General features: G+C 44.5%; 1 protein-coding gene across 2 annotated transcripts in view; it reads left to right on the plus strand.

The window, feature by feature from the left end:
* st6galnac3 (ST6 (alpha-N-acetyl-neuraminyl-2,3-beta-galactosyl-1,3)-N-acetylgalactosaminide alpha-2,6-sialyltransferase 3) overlaps window positions 1-25,640 on the plus strand; it is a 292,071-nt gene that overhangs the window by 22,535 nt on the left and 243,896 nt on the right. For both annotated transcript variants that reach the window (XM_060829986.1, XM_060829987.1), the window contains exon 2: window positions 21,376-21,585. In XM_060829986.1, the coding sequence (XP_060685969.1) occupies window positions 21,376-21,585 (210 nt within the window). The remainder of the gene's footprint in view (window positions 1-21,375; window positions 21,586-25,640) is intronic.

The following is a 25,640-nucleotide window of genomic DNA, read 5'->3' on the forward strand; positions in this document are numbered from 1 at the left end:
TAAGGTCACCCCTCAGCCTCCGATGCTCCAAGGAAAACTACCCCAGCCTGTTCAGCCTCTCCCTATAGCTCAACTCCTCCAACCCTGGCAACATCCTTGTAAATCTTTTCTGAACCCTTTCAAGTTTCACAACATTTTTCCGATAGTGGCCTAACCAATGTCCTGTACAGCAGCAACATGACCTCCCAACTCCTGTACTCAATACTCTGACCAAGAAAGGAAAGCATACCAAACACCACCTTCATTATCCTATCTAGCTGCAACTCCACTTTCAAGAAGCTATGAACTGCACTCTAAGGTCTCTTTATTCAGCAACACCCCCTAGGACCTTACCATTAAGTGTATAAGTCCTGCTAAGATTTGCTTTCCCAAAATGCAGCATCTCGCATTCATCTGAATTTTACTCCATCTGATCAAGATGCTGTTTTAATCTGAGATAACCCTCTTCACTGTCCACTACACCTCCAATTTTGGTGTCATCTGCAAACTTATTAACTGTACCTCTTATGCTCGCATCCAAATCATTTATGTAAATGACAAAAAGTAGCACCAATCCTTGTGGCACTCCACTGGTCACAGGCCATCAGTCTGAAAACAACCCTCCATCACCGCCCTCTGTCTTCTACCTTTTGAGCCAGTTCTGTATCCAAATGGCTAGTTCTCCCTGTATTCTGTGAGATCTAACCTTGCTAACCAGCCTCCCATAGGGTACCTTATCAAATGTCTTACTGAAGTCCATATAGATCATATCTACCACTCTGCCCTCATCAATCCTCCTTTGTTACTTCTTCAAAAAACTCAATCAAGTTTGTGAGACATGATTTCCCATGCACAAAGCCATGTTTGACTATCTCTAATCAGTCCTTGCCTTTCCAAATACATGTACATCCTGTCCCTCAGGATTCCCTACAACAACTTGCCCAGCACCAAGGTCAGGCTCACTGGTCTATAGTTCCCTGGCTTATCTTTACTGCCCTTCTTAAACAGTGGCACCACATTTGCCAACCTCCAGTCTTCCAGCACCTCACCTGTGACTATCGATGATACAAATATCTCAGCAAGAGGCCCAGCAATCACTTCTCTAGCTTCCCACAGAGTTCTGGGGTACACCTGATCAGATCCTGGGGATTTATCCACCTTTACCTGTTTCAAGACACCCAGCAGTTCCTCCTCTGTAATCTGGACATTTTGCAAGATGTCACCATCTATTCCCCTCCAGTCTATATCTTCCATATCCTTTTCCACAGTAAATACTGATGCAAAATACTCATTTAGTATCTTCCCCCACTTTCTGCGACTTCACACAAAGGCCGCCTTGCTGATCTTTGAGGGACCCTATTCTCTTCCCTAGTTAGCCTTTTGTACTGAATGTATTTGTAAAAACTCTTTGGATTCTCCTTAATTCTATTCGCCAACTGATTGGTTGTCAAGTAGATTCCGATTGATAGAATGGAGAATGTACCAATTAATAATGATTGAGAATCAACTGTCAGTCTTTGTTTAAACTTTAATTATCCCTTACTAATGTTCAATCTCTCTGATCAGCAGAAAATTTCAAGATATTCAGTCACTTTATCTTTCTTTGTTTGACCCATCAATTCTCCAAAGCAGATGTTAAACTAATGGATCCATCACTGACAGTCCTGCAATAGGTGTAGAGAACCTGAATATTAGTGAAAAATGACATATTTTGTCAAATTTATATCTTTCATTTGTTTACATTTTAAACCAGGCAGGTTAAATCTGACTGGTCAAGGCATTTTCATGAGAATGGCTGTTAGTTATTTTGTTGAGTTGAAACACACACTAAGTGTGTACAAGTTCTTTCCCCTGTTTAATGATTAATGTAGCTTCCTGTATACGACAATCAACCTGCTTGGTTTATCTGCTTTCTGATCAGAGATGTTCCTACACATTCACGAGCGGGTGGAACTTAAACCCAGGCCTCCTGCTTCAGAGGTAGGGACATGAGCACTGCACAAGTACCCTCTTAACCTGCTAATATTTTTAATATAATTGTTGAATTATTTTAGACTTCAGTTATTGATTCACCTTTGTCATGAATTATGATTGCTTGTATTGTCATCACCATTTGACAATAGTCACCATGATAACTGTTTAATCAACAATTACAGATATAGGGTGACATTGTGGCTCAATGGATAATACTGCTGCCCTACAGCGCCATCGACCTGAGTTCTATTCCAGGCCTGGGCGACTGTCTGTGTGGAGTTTGCGCATTCTCCCTCTGTCTGTGTGGGTTTCCACCAGGTGCTCCAGTTTCCTCCTACAGTCCAAAGATGTGCAAGTGGATTGGCCATGCTAAATTGCCCTGCAGTGTCCAGTGATGTGCAGGGTGGGTTAGCAATAGGAAATGCAGGGTTATGGGGATAGGGTAGGGAGGTAGGTATGGGTGGGATGCCCTTTTGAGGGTCAGTGTGGATTTGATGGGCTGAATGGCCTGCTTTCACACTTGTGATTCTACTCAATGTTAGGACATACCTCTGAAGCAGGTGGGATTTGAACCAGGGTCCCCTAGCTCAGAGGTAAGAGCATTGCTACTAGACCATGACAGCCCAACCTCCACTTGTCTTAATTTACCTAAATCTTCATGGTGCTTGGTTTATCAAGCACAATGGAGCAATTTTCCTACTAGCAAAATAACCATGACTCTTTTGTTTCCACTAACTACCACCAGTAATCGCCCATGCAGCCAAGTAAATATTTACAAGCAAAGCCCATTATGGGTAATTATGGGTTGAGATATAAAAATAGGCAGGAAGGACTGGGACTTTTTCACTGGAATGTCGGAGGTTGAGGGGTCTCCTCCATTGAGATTTATAAAATCATGAGGGTTACAGAGAAGGTGAATGACCAGGTTCTTTTCTCTAGGGTGGGGGAGTTCAAAACTAGGGGGGGCATATTCTTAAGGTGAGAGGAGAAAGATTTAAAAAGGACATGAGGGCCAATGTTTTTACTCAGGGAATCGTTTGTGTGTGGAATGAGGAAGTGGTGGATGCAGGTACAGTAACAACGTTTAAAAGACATTTGGATAAGCTCATGAAAAAGAAAAGTTTGGAGGGATATGGGCCAGGAGGAGGCAAGTGGGACTAGTTTAGTTTGGGATTATGGCCAGCATGGACTGGTTGGACCGAAGGGTCTGTTTCCATGCTATATGCCTCTACGACTCTATAAACCACCAAAGGCGACGCAGGGAGGTTGGGGAGGGAGGATGCTGGTAGAAAAGGGAAGGGGCTAAATGAAAATGGAGTTGGAGGAGGAAGTAAAGCGCTCTCTCTCGCGCGCTCTCTCTCTTCCCCCCCCGAGTGTATTGATGAACCAGCGTGCTCCCCCTCCACTGACATATGGACATGACGAGACAGTGGTTGGCAGCTAATATTCAGCCATCACCTCATTGATGCATCCTCCCATAGCAACACCTCCACCAACCAGGATCTACTTGCCAACCATTCAGCACACTTCCCTCATACAGCAGAAATGTTCTCCCTTTTATATTGGTGTTTCTTGCTAATTGTCCTCTGAGTGCAAGATAAAAAATCATTGACGTGCATCCACTCCCCTCCCCCCAACATTCCTGATGAAGGAATTATCTGAAACGTCAACTCTCCTGCTCATATGCTGCCTGACCGGCTATGCTTTTCCAGCACCACACTTTTTGACTCTGATTTCCAGCATCGGCAGTCCTCACTTTTGCCTGCATGTGACTCCAGACCCACAGGGGCGTGGTTGATTGTACTGCTGTCTGGCCAATACAGGTTGAGTGACCTAGCCAGTGAGACCCACCTCTCTAAACAGGTACAAGCAAGGGTAGAGTTAAACTGCCTTCTTTAAGCACTGCAGCTGATTTAGAGTAAATATTGTTCGGGGATAGCCCTGGAAAAATAATAGGTAGGCCATTCAGCCCCTAGAACTTGCTCCATCATTCAAATAGGAGCATGGCTAATCCAACACTGCTCACGCCCACTTTCCTACCTTTTTGTCCCCTTGATAAGAAGCCTTGAGCCCTGAATAAGCCCGAAACAGTATTGGAGGTGTAATGATCTAATTCGAAGTCTGGATGAAAAGTCATTATTCAGCATCAAATACTGAAATTACTAGAAAGGTTCAGCAAATCTGGCAGCACCAGTGGAGAGAAGTCACCGCACCCGAAACATTAGCTCTGTTGCTGTCAGACCTGCTGAGCTTTTCCAGCAGTTTTAGTTTTTGTTTCTGATTTACAGTATCTGCAATTCTTTCGGTTTTTATTCATTGTTCAGCATATATGGGTTCTTTATTTTCAATGACAATATCAGCATTACAATTTTCAAGAGCTCCACACTGATTCTGACCACTCTTTTTAGAGTGATATAATTGTAAGTTTTTTTTAATTTTGATTTCCTTTTGCAAGTTTATCTCGGCTGTTTTTTTTAAATAGCTCTTTACTCTTTGCTTTGTTCTTTGCATCTGTCTTCATTGCCAAAATCTTTATTTTCTTTTTATGTGTGTGCTTGTATACATTTTGTTTCAGTTTTTAAGTTGTCAATTACATCTTCAGTCAGCCATGGCTGTACTTTTTGGCAAATACTGTTGCTCCCGTGAAGGATATGGACTGGCTTTGTAATCATAGTTGTTTTTTTTGTTGTTCGCCTCTCCCTGACCTTCTCTTATTTTTCCCATTAACTGATTTGTTTAGTTTATTGTGGTTGGTATTGCATTCCAGCGAAGTCAGCCTTTCTTAAATCAATAACCTTAGTGGCGCATTCACGTTTTTCCCTTTCAAGCGTTACATTGAATTTGATGGTGATATTAATACTATTGGGAAACTGTTCATGTACCATTAGGCTGTTCACTAAACCTGGCTCGTTATTAAATCTAATGTGGCATGACCTTAGTTGGTTCTGGGACAAATCACTGAAGGAAAATTCTCCCAGACACACTCAAGCATTTTGCTTCATTTCTAACATCTGCTAATCAATTCAACACTATCTTTAAGAAAATTAAAAAACTCCCATTAAAAACGCATTAACTCATCTGTGCATTTATACAATCTGCCACTTGACAGTGGCTACCATATTTTCCAGCCGTAAAATCTTTCACAATAAGACGTTGCTGGAAAGGCTCAGCAGGTCTGGCAGCATTTGTGGAGAGAAACCAGAGTTAACGTTTTGGGTTCACTGACCCTTCCTCAGAACTGATGGTAGCTGGGAAAAAGTTTTTCTTTATTATGCGGAAGATAGGGTCAGAGGAAGGGATAAGGACTAAATGATAGGTAGGGATAGAGCCCAAAGAGAGAGAAGAGCAGTTGGACAAACAAAGGGGTGGATATTGTTCAGACTGGGGAATGAATAGCTATGAATGGACAATTAGTGGCTAATAATGGGTGGTGTGTAATAACTGTGATAACAAGGCCATGTATGTGAGGGTTGGGGTAAGGACATGGGTGAAGATGCCTCAAGCCCTAACATTGTTGAACTCGATAATGAGTGCAAGCAGAAAGTGAGGTGTTGTTCTTTCAGCTTGTACCCAATTTCGCTACAACACTGCAGGAAGCCTGAGATGTTGGGTGATGTGTTGAAGTGAACTAAAATGTTTGTTATTTTAATCAGCTTGTTCAGACACGTTACGACACACAACTGGAGCAACTGGGATTTGAACCTGGGTCACCTTTTAATAACACTTTTTATAGTTTGTGCTTAATTCTAACCAGAATTATCAGTTTGCCTCTTATTAAATCCTCTCTTACCATTGCTGTTCAACAGTTTCATCCTGAATCACTGCTCCCCTTCTACCGTTTTCCCCTGGCTTTCCTTTAGAACTTAGAAACCTGACTCATTTGGTTTCCAGCCCCCACCACATCATAGCCATTTTTCATTAACCTTGTCATACCTTCCAGGCTGAGTTTGTACCTGGAACTGATTAAAGTTGTTCCTTATGCTCTGTGTTGAGAGTGAGTTGCTGGAAAAGCACAGCAGGTCAGGCAGCATCCGAGGAGCAGGAGAACTGACGTTACGGGCATAAGCCTTTCATCCTGATGAAGGGCTTATTGTCAAAATGTCGATTTCCTGCTCCTCGGATGCTGCCTGAGCTGCTGTGTTTTTCCAGCAACTCTCTACTCTGATCTCCAACATCTGCAGTCCCCACTTTCTCCTTATGCTCTGTGTGTATATAAAGAATGCTTACTTGGGCCACGGACCCAAAACTAGCCTTCTGCTCTTGTAGCTTACACTCACCTTAAATTATTCTCTTGGTTTAATTACATCTGTTTCCCTGTGGGGACAAAAGCACAATTTCTATCTGTCACTGTCCTCCCTTTTGTTTGTTTGAAGTTATTATCCATATAATCAATTCCACCTGAGCCCCTCCCGACTCAGCTTATTTATTTAAAGTCTTTGTGACACGATACTTATTCATGCCACTCGAGCCCTGTTCCCAGGCTGATTTTGTAGAGCCTTTCCCAACATTACAGTTCCCCTTCCTGTCCCACTGCCTGTGCTGGTATCTGAGAAACCAGGACAAAGGTGTCAACATCCCTGTATGTGTATTCACTCACTCTGGGGCAGTCTCACTATCCACATGCTCACACTTACACTAATATCGATAAGATTGCCTTGTGAATGTTACTTCAGTTATTATAAACTTTGCTTTGTTGTAAGGTTTTTGTTTGGTTCCTGTACCCACTTGCAGTAAGCACTTGACACTGGAAAATGTTTTGTGTTTTCTTGTTCTTTCATGAGATGTAGGTATCACTGTCTGGGCCAGAATTTGTTAGCCCCTGTCCAAATTGAGTGGTTTGTGAGGCCATTACAGTTAAGCTTAATCATATTGCTATTGGTGTGGAGTCCCTTGTAGGTAAGGATGGCAGATTTCCTTCTGTAAAGGATATTAGTGAATCAAATGGGTTTTTACAACAAGTTTCATGGATTAGATTAGATTACTTACAGTGTGGAAACAGGCCCTTCGGCCCAACAAGTCCACACCGACCCGCCGAAGCGCAATCCACCCATACCCCTACATATACCCCTTACCTAACACTACGGGCAATTTAGCATGGCCAATTTACCTAACCCGCACATCTTTGGACTGTGGGAGGAAACCGGAGCACCCGGAGGAAACCCACGCGGACACGGGGAGAACGTGCAAACTCCACACAGTCAGTCGCCTGAGGCGGGAATTGAACCCAGGTCCCTGGCGCTGTGAGGCAGCAGTGCTAACCACTGTGCCACCGTGCCGCCCCATAAGTTGGGATCATGGATCCCCATGGAGGTGGGATCAGGGAGAAGATGCAAAAATGGTGACTGAGACTCCATTCTGGGATTGCTAATCACATTCTGATTTTCAGGAATAGCATTTTAAGGGCTCGGATTGGTTTGTGTGCCAGTGCACACCTTATACACCCGCCATGGCTACTCCATTGTGCTCCATTCCACTGCGATTTTCACTCAGTCAGCCTTGTCTTTAATAGGTTGTTTGGTCACAGCCCCTCAGAGGTGTCATGAGCTGCAGATTCTTTCAAAACCTCCAATCACAATCTCTTACCCATGTGTTCCCACCCCCCCCATCCAAACTGCCCTACTCATCTGCCTTGACCCCCTTATACCCTCCATGCCAAGCTCTGGCACTTCATGCCCTTTCTGTATAGAACCTATCATAGCTTTCATTCTGTAAAATTCTATCATGTCTGAACAAGCTGCCCAGCTCGATCCACACTCTTGCCCTATCTCCATCGCCCTCTAACTTCATCACCTTCAAATATCTATCCAGCTCTCTTTTGAAACCTCCTGAGGATTCTGTCTCCACCCCTCTCCCAGGCAGTGAATTCCAAATGGTAACCACTTTGAGTAAAGAGGTTTCTCTTCACCTCACTCCTACTCTCCTGCTGACAATCATCTTGAAATTGTGACCCTGAGTTACTGACATGCAAACTCATGGAAACAGAGTATCCTTCTTTACCCTGTCAAAATTGTTCATAATTTTGAACACCTCAATGTCACTTCTTACTCTCCTTGGAGCAGAGAAGATTTAAGTCAATCTCTCTCATCTTTCCCTGTATCTAAAATCCCTCACTCTTGGTCTCATTCTAGTAAATCTCCTTTATCCTCTCTTCAGGGCTTTAACATCTTTCCCTAAGTAAGGTGCCCAGAACTGAACACACTACTCCACGTATGGTCTGATTCTAAATCTGATTTCAAATGTGGTCTGATTAATGATTTGCAGAGGTGTAGCATAATCTATTTATAAACCCAAGGATCCTATTAGCCGTCTTAACAACTGTTTCAATGTGCCTGGCCACCTTCCGAGAATGCTGTTTGTGAATCCCGAGGTCTCTTTGCTCCTGTACTCCCCTCAGGGTTGTATTGTATCTCCCTGTTCCTTCTACCAAACTGTATGCCCTCACATTCCGCTGCATTGAAATTCATCTGCCAGGTGTCTGTCCATTTAACCAACATGTCAATGTCCCTCTGAAGTTGCTCAATGTTAGCCTCACAATTCATTATTCTCCCAAGCTTAGTATCATCTGTAAATTGAGACATTTTGCCCTCAACACCCATCTCTAAATCATTTATATAAATCAGAAAAAGCAAGGGTCCCATAACCGACCCTGGGGAATGCCCCTTTCTACTCGTCTCCAGTCTGAGAAATGCCTATCCATAAATAGCCTCTGTTTCCTATATCTGAGCTAGTTTCTAACCCCTGCTGTCAAGGACTATTGATCCCACACTTATCTAATTTGTTAACCAACCTGTCATATGTCCAACACTTTCTGATAGTCAAAATATACACATCAACTACCCTGATTGACTGACTGACTGACTGCCTGCCTGCATCACCTCATCAAAGAATTCAATTAGCCAAAAAACAATGAACCCTATATTAACAACAGGATGTGTTCAAAAGGGTTTAACAGTTATTTAATTTATTTAGAACTTTCTACTGTCTTTAAGAGGAGCTACAGGCCAATCAAATTCTCATTTTTAACATAAAACCAGCACAAAACCACAAGCACTTGACTCTTCTTGTGTAAATAACCATTGTGCAATTGACAAAATTGTTCAGAGAGCAAGCATTGTTAATCAAGCAATGGTTTCCCTGAGGATCAGCTGTTTCAATCCTCTTTCCTACATCTGGGCTATCATTCAAGAATGCTTTCAATGAGTGGAGGGGACATGAGTGGATGAAATATGGGGCGTGCAAGAGCCTTACTACTTTCATTATAACTGGGTCAAAGTCTCATATCGCTGAGGCAAATCTTCTAAACTGCTTGCCTTGGTACACACTGCCCCTGAGGCTGCCTCTCTAGCCTCTCCACGGGTACAGCTGGCCTGATCACTTTTCTCCCACCCCCCCATTGAAAATCCCATCTTCTCAAGCACCTTCTCCCCAGGCAGGTACGCTAAACCGGGCAATCTCTTAATCCTCACCATCCAACTCCATTGTGAAAATCCAGTCCAGAGTCGCTATTCCTGAAACTAGCTTTGAATTCTATCCTTATAAATGCATTTATTTTAGAACATGGAACAATACAGCGCAGAACAGGCCCTTCGTCCCTCGATGTTGCGCTGACCTGTGAACTATTCTCAGCTCATCCCCCTGGATTGTCTAAATCTCCCTAATGTGGCTGAGTTGACTACATTGGTAGGTAAGGCATTCCACGCCCTTAACACTCTTAAACAACTTTCATAAACAATTGTGTTTAAAGTTCACCACAGGCCACGGTGGGATTTGAACCCACATTGCCAGAGCCTAGCCTGGTCTTTTGGATTATTAGTCCCGTGATATTACTGAGACACCACCACATCTCCTTCAAACACCTCTATTCCAGGAATTGCTGGAAAAGCTCAACAGGTCTGCCAGCATCTGTGTTCAGAGGAAAGGGCACTGGATCTGAAATGTTAACTCTGCTTTCTCTCCACAGATGCTGCCAGACCTGCTGTGCTTTTCCAGAAATCTGTTTGTTTCTGATTTCCAGCATTCATAGTTCTTTTGGTATTTACCTCTATTTTTTAAACTATGAAATCTAATAGAAATAAGTGTATAACTTGTCCACGATTAGCCATGGAAAATAAAATGTCCACCAACTACTCAACAATCCATTTCTTCTCCTGAGCTGGCTTTAAGCTTAGTGCTTTTAATTTCTGCTCTTCCATGGTGCTCACATTCCATTAGTTCCAGTCTCCACCCTCTGAGACTTGGTGTTTATAACTCTCCCACCCCTTTGTCACTCCATTGCTGAGATCGCTTGGACCTGGATCCCCTGAATTCTGGGCTGCGCCATTCTTTCTTAGAAACAAGAGATGGATGGTGCTCTTGTTAACACTCTGCGGCCAGTTCTAGCTCTCAGTTTCGCGCACTGTTTGCTTCAGGGTCATTCTCAACCCATCATCCATGCAAATCCATACCTTATGGTAGAAAAGGAATTTTGTGAATAGGAGAACGTGTTTTAGGAACACGTGGGTGAGCCTTTGACATTGCTGTGTGACGTAACTTTGTCATTGTGTGTTAGAGAACATGCGGGTTGGAACTTATGAGCAGGGGGCTTTACTAACCTATCGCTATGTGCGCACAATTAATAAACAGTGTTGAAAGATACTCTGGCCTGATCTATGAATGACAGATGGTCTAATGCAAAAACATAATGCTGAGTGCTGCATTTTTCCAGACTAAAGGATTTAGACAAAGAGTTACTTTTAAATGTTTGGTGGAATGGAAGAGAGGGAGTGGGGGAAAGTTAGGGTGGAACTTAGCGGGTGAGGGGGAATTGTCAACCCCTTTTGGTCCATCGAGCATATGAAAATGGTGGAGAAACTCAGCAGTTCTGATAGATCTATGGAGAGAGAAGCAGAGCTAACATTCCAAGTCTGTTCGATAGAACTCATGAGTGAAAGTCAAACTGAACTCAATGTTAACTGTCTGTCCACACTTGCTGCCAGACCAGCTGAGTTTCTCCAACAATATTTGTTTGCATCAGATTTCCAGCATCTGCAGTATTTTTGCCCTTATTACCTTAACTGTAGGCTTTGTGGCCTCCATGTTCCTAATAATCAACAGGAAATTGAGAAACCAACTTGTAAGGAGATCTCTGTTATCTGTAAGAATAATAGGGTGGTTATGGTAGGGGATTTTAACTTTCCAAACATAAGACTGGGACTGCCAGAGTGTTAAGGGTTGAGATGGAGAGGAATTTGTTAAGCATGTACAAGACAATTTTCTGATTCAGTATATTAGATGTACTGACCAGAGAAGGTGCAAAACCTGACCTACTCTTGGGAAATAAGGCAGGGCAAGTGACTGATGTGTCAGTGGGGGAGGACTTTGGGGCCAGCGACCATAATTCTATTAGTTTTAAAATAGTGATGGAAAAAGATAGACCAGATCTAAAAGTTGAAGTTCTAAATTAGAGAGAGGCCAATTTTAACGATATTAGGCAAGAACTTCCTAAAGCTGATTGGGAGCAGATGTTCGCAGGTAAAGGGATGGCTGGAAAATGGGAAGTCTTCAGAAATGAGTAATATGAGAGCCCAGAGATAGTATATTCCTGTCAGGGTGAAAGGAAAGGCTGGTAGATATAGGGAATGCTGGATGACTAAAGAAATTGAGGGTTTGATTAAGAAAAAGAAGAAAGCAAATGTCTGATATAGACTGGATAGGTCGAGTGAATCCTTAGAATCTAAAGGTAGTAGGAGTATACTTAAGGGGGAAGTCAGGAGGGCAAAAAGGGGACATGAGATTGCTTTGGCAAATAGGGTTAAGGAGAATCCAAAGGGTTTTTATATATACATTAAGGACAAAAGGGTAACTGTGGAGACATTAGGGCAGATCAAAGATCAGCAAGCTGACCTTTGTGTGGATAGGACGATACTAAAGGAGTATTTTGCATCAGTATTTACTGTGGAAAAGGACATGGAAGATATGGAATGTAGGGAAATAGATGGTGACATCTTGAAAAATGTCCACCTTACAGAGGAGAAAGTGCTGGATGTCTTGAAACACATCAAAGTGGATAAATCCCCAGGTGCTGATCAAAGTGTGCACTGCAGGGCAAGAGTTATAGCTGGGGGCAGGGAAATTATGATGTGGTGAGGCATGACTTAGGATGTGTGGATTGGAAAAGCAGGCTTCAAGAGAAGAATACTAATGATATGTGGAGATTGTTCAAGGAACAGCTACTGAGTGTCCTTGATAAGTATGTACCAGTCAGGCATGGAGTTAAGGGTCTTGTGAGGGAGCCGTGGTTTAATAAGGAATTGGAATCCCTTGTGAAAGGGAAGAAGGCGGCTTATGTAAAGATGAGGCGTGAAGGTTCAGTTGGGGCGATTGAGAGTTATAAGGTAGCCAGGAAGGATCTAAAGAGAGAGCTAAGAGCAGCGAGAAGGGGACATGAAAAGTCCTTAGCTGGTAGGATTAGGGAAAATCCAAAGGCTTTCTATAGGTATGTCAGGAATAAAAGGATGACTAGGGTAGGTATCGGTCCAGTCAAGGATAGTAGTGGGAAATTGTGCGTGGAGGCGGAGGAGATTGGAGAGACACTAAATCAATACTTTTCGTCAGTATTCACTCAGGAACAGGACACTGTTGCTGGTGTGAATATTGAGTCACAAGTGATTAGAATGGATGGCATTGAAGTATGTAGGGAAGAGGTTTTGGGAATACTGGAAAGGATGAAAATAGATAAGTCTCCTGGGCCTGATGGCATTTATCCTAGGATCCTCTGGGAAGCTAGGGAGGAGATAGCAGAGCCATTGGCCTGGATTTTTATGTTGTCATTGTCAACGGGAATAGTACCAGAAGACTGGAGGATGGCGAATGTGGTCCCCTTGTTCAAGAAGGGGAGTAGGGATAGCCTGAGTAACTATAGGCCAGTGAGTCTCACTTCTGTGGTGGGCAAAGTCTGAGAGAGAATTGTAAAGGATAAGATTTATGAACATCTGGATAGGAATAACGTGATCAAGGATAATCAGCATGGTTTTGTGAAGGGCAGGTCATGCCTCACAAACCTTATTGAGTTCTTTGAGCAGGTGACTAAGGAGGTGGACGAGGGTAAAGCAGTAGATGTTGTGTATATGGATTTTAGTAAGGCGTTCGATAAGGTACCCCATGGTAGGCTAATGCAAAAACTACGGAGGTATGGCATTGAGGGTGCATTAGAGGTTTGGATTATAAATTGGCTGGCTGGAAGGAGACAGAGGATAGTAGTTGATGGTATAGGTTCATCTTGGAGTGCAGTTACTAGCGGTGTACCTCAAGGATCTGTTTTGGGACCATTGCTTTTTGTTATCTTTATAAATGATCTAGAGAAGGGGCTTGAAAGCTGGGTGAGTAAGTTTGCGGATGACACAAAAGTCGGTGGAGTTGTGGATAGTGAGGAAGGATGTGGCAGGTTACAGCGGGATATAGACAAGTTGCAAAGCTGGGCAGAAAGGTGGCAAATGGAATTCAATGTAGCTAAGTGTGAAGTCATTCACTTTGGTAGGAGTAACAAGAAGATGGATTACTGGGCTAATGGTAGGCGACTTGGTAGTGTGGATGAGCAGAGGGATCTTGGTGTCCATGTACACAGATCTCTGAAAGTTGCCACCCAGGTAAATAGTGCTGTGAGGAAGGCATATGGTGTACTGGGCTTTATTGGCAGAGGAATTGAGTTCCGGAGTCCTGAGGTCATGTTGCAGTTGTATAAGACTCTGGTGCGGCCTCATCTGGAGTATTGTGTGCAGTTTTGGTTGCCATACTATAGGAAGGATGTGGAGGCATTGGAACGAGTGCAGAGGAGGTTTACCAGGATGTTGCCTGGTATGGTAGGAAAATCGTATGAGGAAAGACTGAGGCACTTGGGGCTGTTCTCATTGGAGAAAAGAAGGTTTAGGGGAGATTTGATAGAGGTGTACAAGATGATTAGGGGTTTAGATAGGGTAGACACTGAGAACCTTTTACTGCTAATGGAGTCAGCTGTTACAAGGGGACACAGCTTTAAATTAAGGGGTGGAAGGTATAGGACAGATGTTAGGGGTAGATTCTTTACACAGCGGGTTGTGAGTTCATGGAATGCCCTGCCAGTAGCAGTGGTGAACTCTCCCTCTTTATGGTCATTTAAGCGGGCATTGGATAGGCATTTGGAAGTTATTGGGCTAGTGTAGGTTAGGTAGGATTCGGTCGGCGCAACATTGAGGGCCGAAGGGCCTGTACTGCGCTGTATTTTTCTATGTTCTATGTTCTATGTTCTATATGTAAATGTACCCTAGAATTCTGTGGGAAGCCACGGAAGTGATTGCTGGGCCTCTTGCTGAGATATTTGTATCATCAATAGTCACAGATGAGATACTGGAAGACTGGAGGTTGGCAAACGTGGTGCCACTGTTTTAGAAAGGTGTTAAGAACAAGCCATGGAACTACAGACCTGTGAGCATGACGTCAGTGGTGGGCAAGTTGTTGGAGGGACTCCTGAGGGACAGGATGTACATGTATTTGGAAAGGCAAGGACTGATTTGGGATGGCTTTGTGCATGGGAAATCATGTCTCTCAAACTTGATTGAGTTTTTAGAAGAAGTAACAGAGAGGATTGATGAGGGCAGAGCGGTAGTTGTGATCTATATGGACTTCCGTAAGGCGTTTAACAAGATTCCCCATGGGAGACTAGTTAGCAAGGTTAGATCTCATGGAATACAGGGAGAACTAGCCAATTGGATACAGAACTGGCTCAAAGGAAGAAGAAAGTGGTGGTGGAGGATTGTTTTTCAGGCTGGAGGCCTGTGATCAGTGGAGTGCCACAAGGATCGGTACTAGGTCCACTACTTTTCGTCATTTATATAAATGATTTGGATGTGAGCATAAAAGGTATAGTTTGCAGATGTCACCAAAATTGGAGGTGTAGTGGACAGTGAAGAAGGTTATGTCAGATTACAATGGAATCTTGATCACATGGGCCAATGGATTGAGGAGTGACAGATGGAGTTTAATTTAGATAAGTGCGAGGTGCTGCATTTAGGGAAAGCAAATCTTAGCAGGACTTACACACTTAATGATAAGGTCTTAGGGAGTGTTGCTGAACAAAGAGACCTCGGAGTGCAGGTTCATAGCTCCTTGAAAGTGGAGTCACAGGTAGATAGGATAATGAAGAAGGCATTTGGTATGCTTTCCTTTCTTGGTCAGAGTATTGAGTACAGGGGTTGGGAGGTCATGTTGCAGCTGTACAGGACATTGGTTAAGCCACTGTTGGAATATTGTGTGCAATTCTGGTTTCCTTCCCATCAGAAAGATGTTGTGAAACTTGAAAGGGTTCAGAAAAGATTTACAAGGATGTTGTCAGGGTTGGAGGATCTGAGCTACAGGGAAAGATTGAATAAGTAGGGCTGTTTTTCTTGGAGTGTCAGAGGCTAAAGGGTGACCTTACAGAGGTTTATAAAATAAAGAGGGGCATGGAGTAGGTAATAGACAAGGTCTTTCCCCTGAGGTGGAGGGAGTCCAGATCTAGAGGCCATAAGTTTAGGGTGAGAGGGGGAAAGGTGAAAAAAGAAACCTAAGGGGCAAATTTAGGGCGGCACGGTGGCACAGTGGTTAGCACTGCTGCCTCACAGCGCCAGAGACCTGGGTTCAATTCCCGACTCAGGCGACTGACTGTGTGGAGTTTGCACGTTCTCCCCATGTCAGCGTGGGTTTCCTCCGGGTGCTCCGGTTTCCTCCCACAGTCCAAAGATGTGCGGGTCAGGTGAATTGGCCATGCTAAATTGCCCGTAGTGTTAGGTAAAGGGGTAAATGTAGGAGTATGGGTGGGTTTCGCTTCGGCGGGTCGGTGTGGACTTGTTGGGCTGAAGGGCCTGTTTCCACACTGTAAGTCTAATCTAAAAAAACGTTTTCATGCAGAGGGTGGTGTGTTTGGAATGAGCTGCCAGAGGAAGTGGTGGAGGCTGGTACAATTGCAACATTTAAAAGGCACCTAGATGAGTATATGAATAGGAAGGGTTTGGAGAGATATGGGCCGGGTGCTGGCAGGTAGGACTAGATTAGATTGGGACATCTGGTCAGCGTGGATGACTTGGACTGAAGGGTTTGTTTCCGTGTTGTATGTCTCTAAGACACTAAATGTCTCCCCTTTCTTGTCCCCCAACCTGAAATGTATCTCACCACCACCACCACCACCACTGCTTGTCCCATTCCTAAAGTGGTATAGTGACTCAGTGATTAGCACTACTGCCTCACAGTGCCAGGTACCCGGGTTCAATTCCAGCCTCCGGCAACTGTCTGTGTGGAGTTTGCACATTCTCCCCCTGTCTGTGTGGGTTTCCTCTGGGTGCTCCAGTTTTCTCCCACAGCCTAAATATGTACAGGTTGGGTGAATTGGTCATGTTATATTGCTGTTTGTGTTCAGGGATGTGTAGGTTGGGTGCATTAGTCAGGGGTAGATATAATAGGGTAAGGGGAATAGGTCTGGGTGGGTTACTCTTCGGAGGGTCGGTGTAGACTTGTTGGGCCAAAGGACCTGTTTCCACACAAGAGGGATTCTATGACTTCTTCAGCACTATATCGATCCAACTTCGATCCCTTTTCAATAGCCTGCCTCACCTGCACTCCCCATCCCAGTCCAATGCCACTTCATTCCGTGGTCTGTCTCTCAATCCTTTCCCACCTCTTGTCTTTTGCCTCATCCGAGTTTGACACCAGGTCCTTTGTCACTTTGAATGGCTGTCTCACCCATCTGACAGTGTTCATTTTCCCTTACACTTTTCTTCCGCTGTAGTGTTGCAGTGGGAAATATTGTTATTGATGGCAGTGTTCAGGGTGGGTTGAAAGAACGAATAAGGGAACAGGATGATGCATCTCTCAGGATTTGTGCAATACACTCTTCTGATTTTTACAAATTTCAACTCAGCTTGCACTGGTCCTAATCATGAGAGATGGATTGCAGCAAAACAACATATCCCATGATTAATGAAACAGAATATAGAACAATAAGTAAAGTGAAAGATTCCTCTTATGTTGTTCCACTTTCATTACTGCATTCATTTGTAGAACCTTAAACCACGGAGGGACTGTCTGATTGAATGTGCCTATGCTCGCTCTTTGAAGAGATATCCCTTTCTATGTTCAATCATGGGATGTGCGCATCACTCGCTCAGCCAGTAATTGATGTCCTTGAACTGAGGGTCTTGCTCGATTATTGCAGAGGGCAGTTAAGAGTCATCCACATTGCTGTGGGTCTGGAGTCACATGTAGGCCCGGTTAGGTAACTACAGCAGATTTTCTTCCTTAAAAAGGCAGGAACTAGATGGGTTTTTTCCAACAATCGAGTGTAGTTTCACAGCCACCAAAACTGAGACCAGTTTTCAGAATCCAGATTGATTGAGTTTAAATTCCACTTACTTTGTAGGTGGGTTTTGATCCAATTCTCCATCAGAGTACTTGCCTGGGACACTGGTTACTCACTGAGTGAAATTACCAATGCTCCAAAAGCCTGGAATACCTGGGGTGACGGTGCAAAACTATTATTGCCAGACTGTTGACCCTGAGATCCGTGACTGATGGTGGAATGTGTATTCAGTAAAATTCAACTAATTAAGAAATTTAATGGTGACTATGAATCCATTGGGGTAAATCCCATCTGATTCAGTATGTCCTTTCAGAAAACAAGCTGCTGTCCTTATGTCTCCTGGGCTGCATGTGACTCCAGAACCATAGCAATGTGGTTGACTCTGAAATGCCCTCTAGGCAATTAAGGATGGGCATTAAATGCAGGCCTAGCCAGTGATTCCTGAAGAAGGGCTCATGCCCGAAACGTCGATTCTCCTGCTCCTTGGATGCTGCCTGACCTGCTGTGCTTTTCCAGCAAACATTTTTCAGCTCTGATCTCTCCAGCATCTGCAGTCCTCACTTTCTCCTAGCCAGTGATACACACGCTCTGTGAATGAATTTTTAAAAATCCCTCTCTAAGTGCATTGTGAGCCTGTTATGGCACGTGGACTGCAGTAGTTCAAGAACAGAGCACTGGATGAAGAGGCTGTGCTTCACTGAAAGTGAAATAATTGATTTGTGTTCCTCTCTGTAAGATACCCTGCAGACATCTTCTAAGGCTGGTACAGTACTGCCTCTCTCAATAAAGCTCACAGCGTCACTGATCTCACTTTTGCCCTTGGCTGTCACATGGAACATCAGAAACATCAGTCAATCTTTTCAGAGCTTTGGACTCTGTATGAGCAATGGTTGGGGCAAAGGAACAAGAGCACAAAAGTGCTGTCATCTAGAGTGACAGCAGCTTCATTCTGGCCTGACCTTGCTTGTTGAGAATGTGCTTTTGTAATTTAGTCAAGGGCTGCAGTCCTGTCTGTTGCACAGAATTTAGGCACAGGAACAGAATATTCAGTCCAACTGTGTTTACAGAAATATAGTCAAAAAAGTGCAGGTAAGCTGGATTGGCCCTGGTAAATTGCCCCGTAGGTGGATTAGCCATAGTAAATGTTGGGTTACTAGGATAGAGTGGCAAGAGGTCGGGTTGGGAAGCTCTTTGGACGGTCATGCAGACTCGATGGGCTGAATGGTCTCTTGACACTGCAGAGATACTATAAGTAGGCTATTGATTCCTTTCAATCCTGCTCCTTGGATGCTGCCTGACCTACTGTGCTTTTGCAGCACCACTCTGATCTAAACTAAAATCATTCAAAATGACAATCGCTGTTCATCCAACTCCGTGTCCTATACCCATTTTCCAACCCTCAGGTCCCTTTAACCCCACGAAATATATCTATCATTCTCTTGTAAATGTTCAATGTTATGTTGCACAGAAGCTACCACCTCCCTCAGTACTTGCTTCCTGTCACCCGACTAATATATTCTTCTGTTTCTCCTGACCTCAGGTTGTATCATTTCACATTATAGCTGCAGGCATCAGCTTAGGCTAGAGATGGCTTTCTTACACTGTGTGTTTGAAAATTGTTGGTTTAAGTGTCCAGATAGATGAAGACATAACCCAGGCCTTCAGCTGAGCACTTCCTTAACTACTGCACTGCTGGAGCCATTCCCTTTCCTACATTACAGCACTGACTTTAAAGCACTTCGGCACAGCTTGTGAACTATACATAACTGCAATTCTTTTTTTTTCAGTTGGCCAATGCACTGGGAAATATTAGAGCACTGTAACTCTATTACTTCATTTTTAAAAATCGCCCTATAATTGGCATGGAACATTGTGTACTACTGAGCAGGTTCCATGTGTGTGGGGAATGAGCAAAATGTCCAAGAGTTTCCATTGTCCTTTGCTGCTGGTCTGTGGAAGTCACTGAACTTTAACATTAAAGTGCATTGTGATAGCGGCAGTGGTGAAATGTACACTGGTTGGTGTGGTTCCTGTTTCCCAGAATTTGTAGGTGTGGGCTTGTTGGGCTGAAGGGCCTGTTTCCACACTGTACGGAATCTAAGAAACTGAGAATATGGAGGCTTGGAATGAGAAGGTTTCAGTTTGGAGTTGGGATATTCAGGGGAATGTGAAGTAACACTACTTCACGGATAGCTGAAATCTGAATCTCTCCCTCCCACTGATGCTGCTAGGGCGAGGAGCTGATTGGGAACAGACCTGAGTTTGCTTGTCTCCTGAACTAGCTTCCAGAGGGACATTATCACTTGGCCGGGATATTCTCTCCACCCTTCAGGTTTGTTCCTGTATTCCTGATGAAGGGCTTTTGCCCCAAGCGTCAAATTTACTGCCCCTTGGATGCTGCCTGAACTGCTGTGCTTTTCCAGCACCACTAATCCATATTCTCAGGATCCCTTTTTATTGGCCTGGCCCCAACTTGGCCAACAATTCCTGGTTAGGGCTTACCTCTTGAAACTGGAAGGCCCGTTAGAGGCCTTTCTGTTTGAAAGGAGTAGCAGGCTGTATTAGTAGAAAGGAAGCAGTGATGGCACAAAGTCAGGGAGGAGACACCACCACTAAAGAGGTCCATGTGGCTGCAGCACCTCTGTGGAGGGAAGCCCTTTTCATGTTAACCAGTGACTGCTCTCACCCCCAGAGTAAACAAGGGACGGTCTTCGAGTCAGTCAGGAATACAGAACAACTCCACCCCCCTGCCTCCCCACCTCGCACCCACCCCTGGCTGCTGATAGGCGCCCACCCCTAAAATGACCATGTTGCTGGGAGAAACCAGAGGCTAACTGGAAAATTCCTTCTCTAGTCCGAGTTAGAGGCCCTCAACAAGTCTAATCAGCTACCTGCCACATGTCCAGCAGTGGGACAAATCTTTGGCCTTAAGTACGTCCAGGGTCCAGCAGGGGTCAAAAATCCTGCCTCGGGTAGATCTTTGTTCGGTGACACTTACAGAACCAGGAATTGTATAGACAATGAAGAAGGACTGAGAATAGGCCATTCAGCCCTTTGAGCTTGCTCTGCCATTCAATAAGATCACAGTTGATCTGATTTTAATCTCCCGCTCTATGTTCCTGCATATCCCCTGATAACCTTTATCATCCTCTTGGTCAACAAGGATTACTGCCTTCAAAATATTTCCAGATCCTGCTTCCACTGCCTTTCGAGGAAGGGAATTCCAAAGACCCGGAACCCACTGAAAGAAGAAAAATGTTTCCTCATCGCTCTGATGACCCCTTATTTTAAAACTATGCCCCCAGGTTCTGGATTCTCCCGCAAGAGGGCAAAGTTAAAAGATCACACACACCAGGTAATAGTCCAACAGGTTTATTTGGAAGGACCAGCTTTTGGAATGCTGCTCCTTCTTCCACAACTGTCTGATGAACCTGGGGGCAGGGGGGGTGTGTGATTTTTAACTTTGTCCACCCCAGTCCAACACCGTCTCCTCCACATCATTAGCCCGCAAGAGGAAACAGCCTTTTAACATTCACCCAGTCAAATCCCCTCAGGACCTTCTATATTTCAATTAAGTCACCTCTGCCTCTTCTAAACCTCAAAGGGTACAGGTCTAGCCTTTCCTTAGAACACAAGCCACGCATTCAAGTATTAGTCTAGTGAGCCTTCTCTGAACTGCAGCCAATGCATCAGAGTCATTTTATAGATCATAGAGATCTGTGGCACAGAAAAAAGCCCTTCAATTCTTGTCCATGCTGGTCAAATATAACTCCCTAACTATTCTAAAACCCACTTTTCAGCACTTGGCCCTTACCCTTCGATGCCTTGTTAAGTATGATGACCAGAACTGTGCCCAATACTCCAAATCATTGCCCTGTATAACTGAAGAGTAAGTTGAATGGAGTTAAAATAGCAACCAGCCAGGTGCTATATGAATAGCCGAATAGGGCCAAGTGACTGAATGACTTCCTCCAGCAACTAATAGCCTCAGTTTCTCTTAAAATATTTCATCTTTTTCCAGCAGTGTGTCCAGACTAACAAGTATTTTCCTGTTTCTCTCTCCCACCCACCCCTGACAGTGGAAGTTGATTTTTTTTGTGGTGGGGTTGATTCTCGTGGTCCCGCTGTTTGTGATGGTTGTCCAGTACATACACAGCAACCCTTCACTTCTCCTCCCACCGTACCTAGGCCAAGGTGGAATTTTCAACAGAACAAGAGTTTTCAGTCATTCGAGAGAGAGTCCACAGCTCCATGATCTGCCTGGATACATCAGTATGACAACATTACAGGTAAACATTGACATACTGTATCAGTATCAGGACAAGGAAATGAAAACTGACCTTTCACTCTCGTTTACAAAACTCAAAACAAATTCTTGCATTTACTGAAATAACGATTATACATTATATGCTATACCATATAAAGATATAATTATTAAGCTGTTTAACCCACCTTAGGCAAGGAATGGCACTGTACTCTCGATGCACTTCTCAAGTGTTCTATGCAATTGAAGCAGAACCTCTGTTTCTTTACTCCAATCCACTTCTGATAATGGCTAACAAACCACTTGCATCTTGGATTGCTTGATGCACTCACACATGATGTTCTTAAGTCACTGCAACAAGTGCACAAAGACCCCCTTTGGACAAAAACTGCTCTTCCCTTTCATTCCTCCTCTCACGTTGGACAATCGTGCCCTTACCTACATTGCGCTCCATCTGCCAGGTACTTACCCACTCTCGCGGTCAGACTAAATCCGCTTGAAGCCTATCTTTGCAACACGCAATTCCAACTTCTCAAGGGTAACTCCAGGAGGCAGTGCTGTATGTGTGCTTTTTGGATGAACTCCAAAGCTAGAGGTCCCACCTACCCTTTCAGCTGGGCACAAAAGGTGATGTGATGTTGCTTCAAAGAATAGCAGGAGGCTACTTGCGAATTTGTGGGCACTGTGACGTGGTGACTTGGAATACTATCCACAGTGTTGTTCACATAAAAGTACACATGACAATAAATTTCTATTCTGTTCTATTCCAATGGTCTGACCAACATCAAAGGCATAACTGGGTACTTAGTTTTACTTATCATTCCTTTTTCTTTCATTCATTTATTTGTTCATTCATGGTTTATTCAGTTCAGTACCCCATTTATTCTTTAGTGGTTCCAGTGCCCCCACAGATCAAGCTGTAGGTAAATTCCAAAGGTGAATTTAATTGGTTGTTCTGGTCACCGCCCACCACCCTCCTTTCTCCCCCCTCAAAAGTCAGCGGAGAACCTACCCATGCTTCCCAAGGCTGCCTTGCGGCAGTCTAACACTGGGAAGAGTCCTCATCGCTTTGTGCTGAGGCTTCTGCCCCTGTTTCGGGAGACGTCCCACCTGAGAGAGCCAGTCGTTTGGTTGACATCGCTGTGGTCCCAGCCGCACCAAGTGTGCGGCAGTCTGTGCAGCCCCACCACACCAGGAGGAGCTCAAGTCAATCCAGGGTCTGGGGCCGAGGTGAGAGACCCGAAGAGGGGGCGTGGAGCTGGATTCAAGCGATCGGGGATGGGGAGGGTACATTGGTAGTGGCTGACCCTGTTGGGAGGTGGGGGATGGGCAGGACAAGCCTTTCTTGGCCCCAGCAGGCATGAAAAGAATGTTCTCACCAATCCTCCCTCAACTTTGGCCTGCTTGCGGAACGTTTCAGAGAACACCTCTGGGACACCCGGACCAACCAACCCAACCACCCCGTGGCTCAACACTTTAACTCCCCCTCCCACTCCACCAAGGACATGCAGGTCCTTGGACTCCTCCATCGCCAGAACATAACAACACGATGGTTGGAGGAAGAGTGCGTCATCTTCTGCCTAGGAACCCTCCAACCACAAGGGATGAACTCAGATTTCTCCAGTTTCCTCATCTCCCCTCCCCCCACTTTGTCTCAGTCGAATCCCTCGAACTCAGCACCGCCCTCCTAACCTGCAATCCTCTTCCTGACCTCTCCGCCCCCACCCCACTCCAGCCTATCACCCTCACCTTGACCTCCTTCCACCTATCACATCTCCATCACCCCTCCCCGAAGTTCCTCCTCCCTACCTTTTATCTTAGCCTGCTGGACACACGTTCCTCATTCCTGATGAAGGACTTATGCCCGAAACGTCGAATTTCCTGTTCCTTGGATGCTGCCTGACCTGCTGCGCTTTTCCAGTGACACATTTTCAGCTTTGGCCTGAATAGCCCAAGCTGTTGGTCCTCCTCCATGTTGAGGGCTGTTTTCTGTCCCATGTAATATGCACAGGGTATCCCTTGTTGCTTGTACTAGTTCAGGGATGTCAGTGATGGAAGGACACGTGTAAAATTTTTCATAAACCTCCACCTTCAAATGTCTCGGGAAAAGAAGCAGGAGTGTAACCCCAAGTATTGGTCTCGCTGAAGGAATAACGTCCTGATATCAATCATATAAATTACTCATCAGTCTGTTCAGAGGTATTATGGAACACCTCTGAACTGGTGGGACCTGAACCCAGGTGTCTCAGGGACACAACCACTGGACCAGAAGAACCCTCTTAATAGCAATTTTATTTTTTGTTCTTCTGTGTAATAATGTGCAATGGACTGACCGACAGACAGAATCCCTCTGCACTAAGGGTTTGACATCAGCATGAAATGCACCTCTTTCATATTTGGACCCTATGTCGATCTTGCACCCACGCAATTTAATTTGAAGTGATTTCCTTGGTTAATCTTGCTAACCGATTGACCATCTTCAGGCCACTATAGTGGTTAGCACTGCCTCTCAGTGCCAGAGACCCGGGTTCAATTCCCGCCTCAGGCGACTGACTGTGTGGAGTTTGCACGTTCTCCCCGTGTCTGCGTGGGTTTCCTCCGGGTGCTCCGGTTTCCTCCCACAGTCCAAAGATGTGCGGGTCAGGTGAATTGGTCATGCTAAATTGCCCGTAGTGTTAGGTAAGGGGTAAATGTAGGGATATGGGTGGGTTGTGCTTCAGCTGGTCGGTGTGGACTTGTTGGGCCAAAGGGCCTGTTTCCACACTGTAAGTAATCTAATCGCACTTTATTTTCATGGATGGGGACGTCTAAAGATCTGCATTGCTATAGCACCTTTTAACAACCTCCGGATGTATCAAAGCTCTTTAAAATGAAGCATTTTTTCAATCTTTCATCACTTGTAAGCGAGGTGATACTGCAGCCAAGTTGTGCACAGTAAGTTCCCACAAATAACAATAAGATAAAAGCCGGATTATATGCATTCAGGTATTGATTAGGGGACAAAGATTGACCAGAACATCAGGACGACTGTCTTGATCTGTGTTGAAATAATGTGCAGGAATGTTTTTCTTTTCTTGAGAGAGCAGATGGTGCCTGTGTTTACTATTCCAGTAAAAACTTGGCATCTCCAACACTGTCGCTTCCACTTGGAGTATCATCTGAGATTATTATACCCATGTTACTGGAGTAGGGCTTGTAGAATTCCTACAGCATGGAAGCAGGCTATTCAGCCCATCGAGGCCTCAATGACCCTCCGAGGACCATCCCACACAAACCCATTCAGCTACCCTACCCCTGTAACCCTGCATTTCCCATAGCCATCCACCTAGCCTGCACATCAATGGACACTATGGGCAATTTCCCATGGCTAATCTACCTAACCATCGCATATAGGAGGAATCCCGGAGGAAATCCATGCAGACACTGGGGGAATGTGCAAACTCCACAAAGATTGTCATCCAGGTATGGAATCGAACCTGGGTCGTTGGTGCTGTGAGGCAGCAGTGCTAACCTCTGAGCCACCATCCCGCCTGTGGGTATGTGCTCACAACAATTTGGCTCCCAGCTGCAAAGGCTGAAAGCTGAGAATTGGCTGAGAAATGAAGCAATATCTTATTTATTTGTTGAAAGGTGAATGTTCTCAAGCCACTGCAGCAGCCAAGGTTTTCCCAACACAACCCTGATTGTTATTGAATGGACAGGTTTATAATGAACAGCATATTCTGGAACAGCAGCACTTCTCATCCCATTCTTTTGAGCTCCTTTCTCTAATTTTTCTTCTGTTGACTTCGTGTAAATCCTGCAGAGCTCTTCTGTGCAAATGAATTACAAAAGGCTCCTCTATAGTTCTCCATTCAGATTGACTATGTTATTTTAAAGCAACTGATGAGGTCAATTCCACTTGCTGAACATTTCGTGTGGGATCAAACATTTTGTTAATGAAGTAGTGCAGCCATTATCAGGTTACTCTTAGCTGGCCCAGTCCAATAATTAGACAGTATTACCAAATTATAGCCTTTCCAAGCATATGTCCTTTCTGAAAGTGCTCACTGCACTGATGAAACAATGAGGCTTTCAGTC

This window comes from Hemiscyllium ocellatum, chromosome 9, assembly GCF_020745735.1.
Source record: "Hemiscyllium ocellatum isolate sHemOce1 chromosome 9, sHemOce1.pat.X.cur, whole genome shotgun sequence".
NCBI classification, from domain to species: domain Eukaryota; kingdom Metazoa; phylum Chordata; class Chondrichthyes; order Orectolobiformes; family Hemiscylliidae; genus Hemiscyllium; species Hemiscyllium ocellatum.